Source organism: Pristiophorus japonicus, chromosome Y, assembly GCF_044704955.1.
Source record: "Pristiophorus japonicus isolate sPriJap1 chromosome Y, sPriJap1.hap1, whole genome shotgun sequence".
Taxonomy (NCBI): Eukaryota; Metazoa; Chordata; class Chondrichthyes; family Pristiophoridae; genus Pristiophorus; species Pristiophorus japonicus.
Window position 1 is genome coordinate 39271497 of NC_092011.1, and position 2500 is coordinate 39273996.

The 2500-nt window shown below is 57.7% G+C and overlaps 1 protein-coding gene across 1 annotated transcript in view; it reads left to right on the top strand.

Annotated features, from left to right (window-relative positions):
• LOC139241096 (low-density lipoprotein receptor-related protein 1-like) overlaps window positions 1-2500 on the top strand; it is a 440653-nt gene that overhangs the window by 218789 nt on the left and 219364 nt on the right. Inside the window, 2 exon segments of the mRNA XM_070869785.1 lie at window positions 552-712; window positions 714-727. Of these exon segments, the coding sequence (XP_070725886.1) occupies window positions 552-712; window positions 714-727 (175 nt within the window).

Here is a 2500-nt window from a genome sequence, read left to right on the forward strand (position 1 = left end):
TCTCTCTCTCTCCCTGCTCTCTCTCTCTCTCCCTGCCCCCCGCCCTCTCTCTCCCTCACCCCTCTCTCTGTCGAAGGTGCAGTACTGAGGGAGAATTTTAGTTATGAGCGACCTGGATTGAGTGGATAGGAAGGACCTGTTTCCCTTGGCAGAGAGGTCAACAACCAGGGGGCACAGATTGAAAAGTAATTGGGGGGAGGTTAAGAGGGGATTTGAGGGAAATGTCTTCACCCAGAGGGTGGTGGGGGTCTGGGGTGGAACTCACGGCCTGACAGGGTGGTAGAGGCAGAAACCCTCACCACATTTGGATGTGCACTTGAAGTGCCGTAACCTGCAGGGCTACGGACCGAGAGCTGGAAAGTGGGATTAGGCTGGGTAGCTCTTGGTCGGCCGGCGCGGACACGATGGGCCGAAATGGCCTCCTTCCGTGCTGTAAATTTCTGTGATTCTGCTGAAACTGGGCCAAGCAGTTGGAGGAATGTGGCATCAAGCACCCCTTCCCTAATCTCAGCACCACTAATTTCTCTCTCTTTTCCCCCGTTCTCCCCCAGATTTACCCAATGCTCACGGACTTGCTGTCGACTGGGTGTCAAGAAACCTCTTCTGGACCAGCTACGATGCCAACAAGAAACAGATCAACGTGGCCAGGCTGGACGGATCGTTCAAGAATGCGGTGATCCAGGGTCTGGACAAGCCTCACTGCCTGGTGTTACCATCCACTGAAAGGGTAAGCCTGTGCTGAGAGCTTCCTTCATCCCCTAAACTGACTCTGGAATTCCTTGATTTACAGCTACAACTTAAAAACGTTCCGAGGCGCGTTATCAAAGTGTCTCAGCTGAGGCTCAGGGGCAGCACACTCTCCTCCAGTCAGCAGGTCGTGGCTTCACAGTCCCACTCTACGGACTTGAGCACATGAGTCCGACACGCTAGTGCAGTGCTGAGGAGCGCCGCACTGCGCTGTCGGAGGGGCAGTACTGAGGGAGTGCCGCACTGTCGGAGGGGCAGTACTGAGGGAGCGCCGCACTGTCGGAGGGGCAGTACTGAGGGAGCGCCGCACTGTCGGAGGGGCAGTACTGAGGGAGCGCCGCACTGTCGGAGGGGCAGTACTGAGGAGTGCCGCACTGTCGGAGGGGCAGTACTGAGGGAGTGCCGCACTGTCGGAGGGGCGGTGCTGAGGGAACGTCACACTGCACTGTCGGAGGGACGGTACTGAGGGAGTGCCGTATTGCACTGTCGGAGGGGCGGTACTGAGGGAGCGCCTACACTGCGCTGTCGGAGGGACGGTACTGAGGGAGTGCCGTACTGCGCTGTCGGAAGGGGCGGTACTGAGGGAACGCTGCACTGCGCTGTCGGAGGGCAGTACTGAGGGAGCGCCGTACTGCGCTGTCGGAGGGACGGTACTGAGGGAGCGCCGTACTGCGCTGTCGGAGGGGCAGTACTGAGGGAGCGCCGCACTGTCGGAGGGGCAGTACTGAGGGAGCGCTGCACTGTCGGAGGGGCAGTACTGAGGGAGTGCCGTACTGCGCTGTCGGAGTGGCAGTACTGAGGAGCGCCGTACTGCACTGTCGGAGGGTGGTACTGAGGGAGCGCCGCACTGCGCTGTCGGAGGGACGGTACTGAGGGAGCGCCGTACTGTGCTGTCGGAGGGGCGGTGCTGAGGGAGCGCCGCACTGCGCTGTCGGAGGGACGGTACTGAGGGAGCGTCGCACTGCGCTGTCGGAGGGGCGGGTACTGAGGGAGCGCCATACTGCGCTGTCGGAGGGGCGGTACTGAGGGAGCGCCGTACTGCGCTGTCGGAGGGGCGGTACTGAGGGAGCGCCATACTGCGCTGTCGGAGGGGCAGTACTGAGGGAGTGCCGTACTGCGCTGTCGGAGGGGCGGTACTGAGGGAGCGCCGTACTGCGCTGTCGGAGGGGTGGTACTGAGGGAGCGCCACACTGTCGGAGGGGCAGTACTGAGGGACTCTGGAGTGGGACTTGAACCCACAACCTTCTGACTCACAGACGAGGGTGCTGCCCTCTGAGCCACAGCTGTGTCTCAAGGACTGGGATGTGGTTCTATATAACTTTCACTCGTCATTAACTCAGCTGTCTAATTTTTCTTTGTTTTTCAACGTGTTTTGACAGCAGAGAGAGATTTGTGGCTGAAAAATACTTCTTGTTTTAAAAAAAATCTTGTGGACAGTTTCGGAAATGTGGGCAGGTGTTGGTGGCTGTTTATCTGGTGAATGAGTAAGAGTTTCTGAATGAGCTGGGTCCAGGTTTAAGCGGCTGACAGGCTGGGAAAGAGAGAGACTTGGAGAGAGGCAGGAGTCGGAGAGAAAATTAGTTGTGAGGAGGATGCAGAGAGACTTCAAGGGGATATAGAAGGGCTGAGTGAGTGGGCAAGAACACGGCAAATGGAATATAATGTCGGGAAATGTGAAGTTATCCACTTTGGTCAGTAAACTCGAAAACAGAGTATTTTGTAAATGGTGAGAGATTGTGAAATGTCGGTGTAC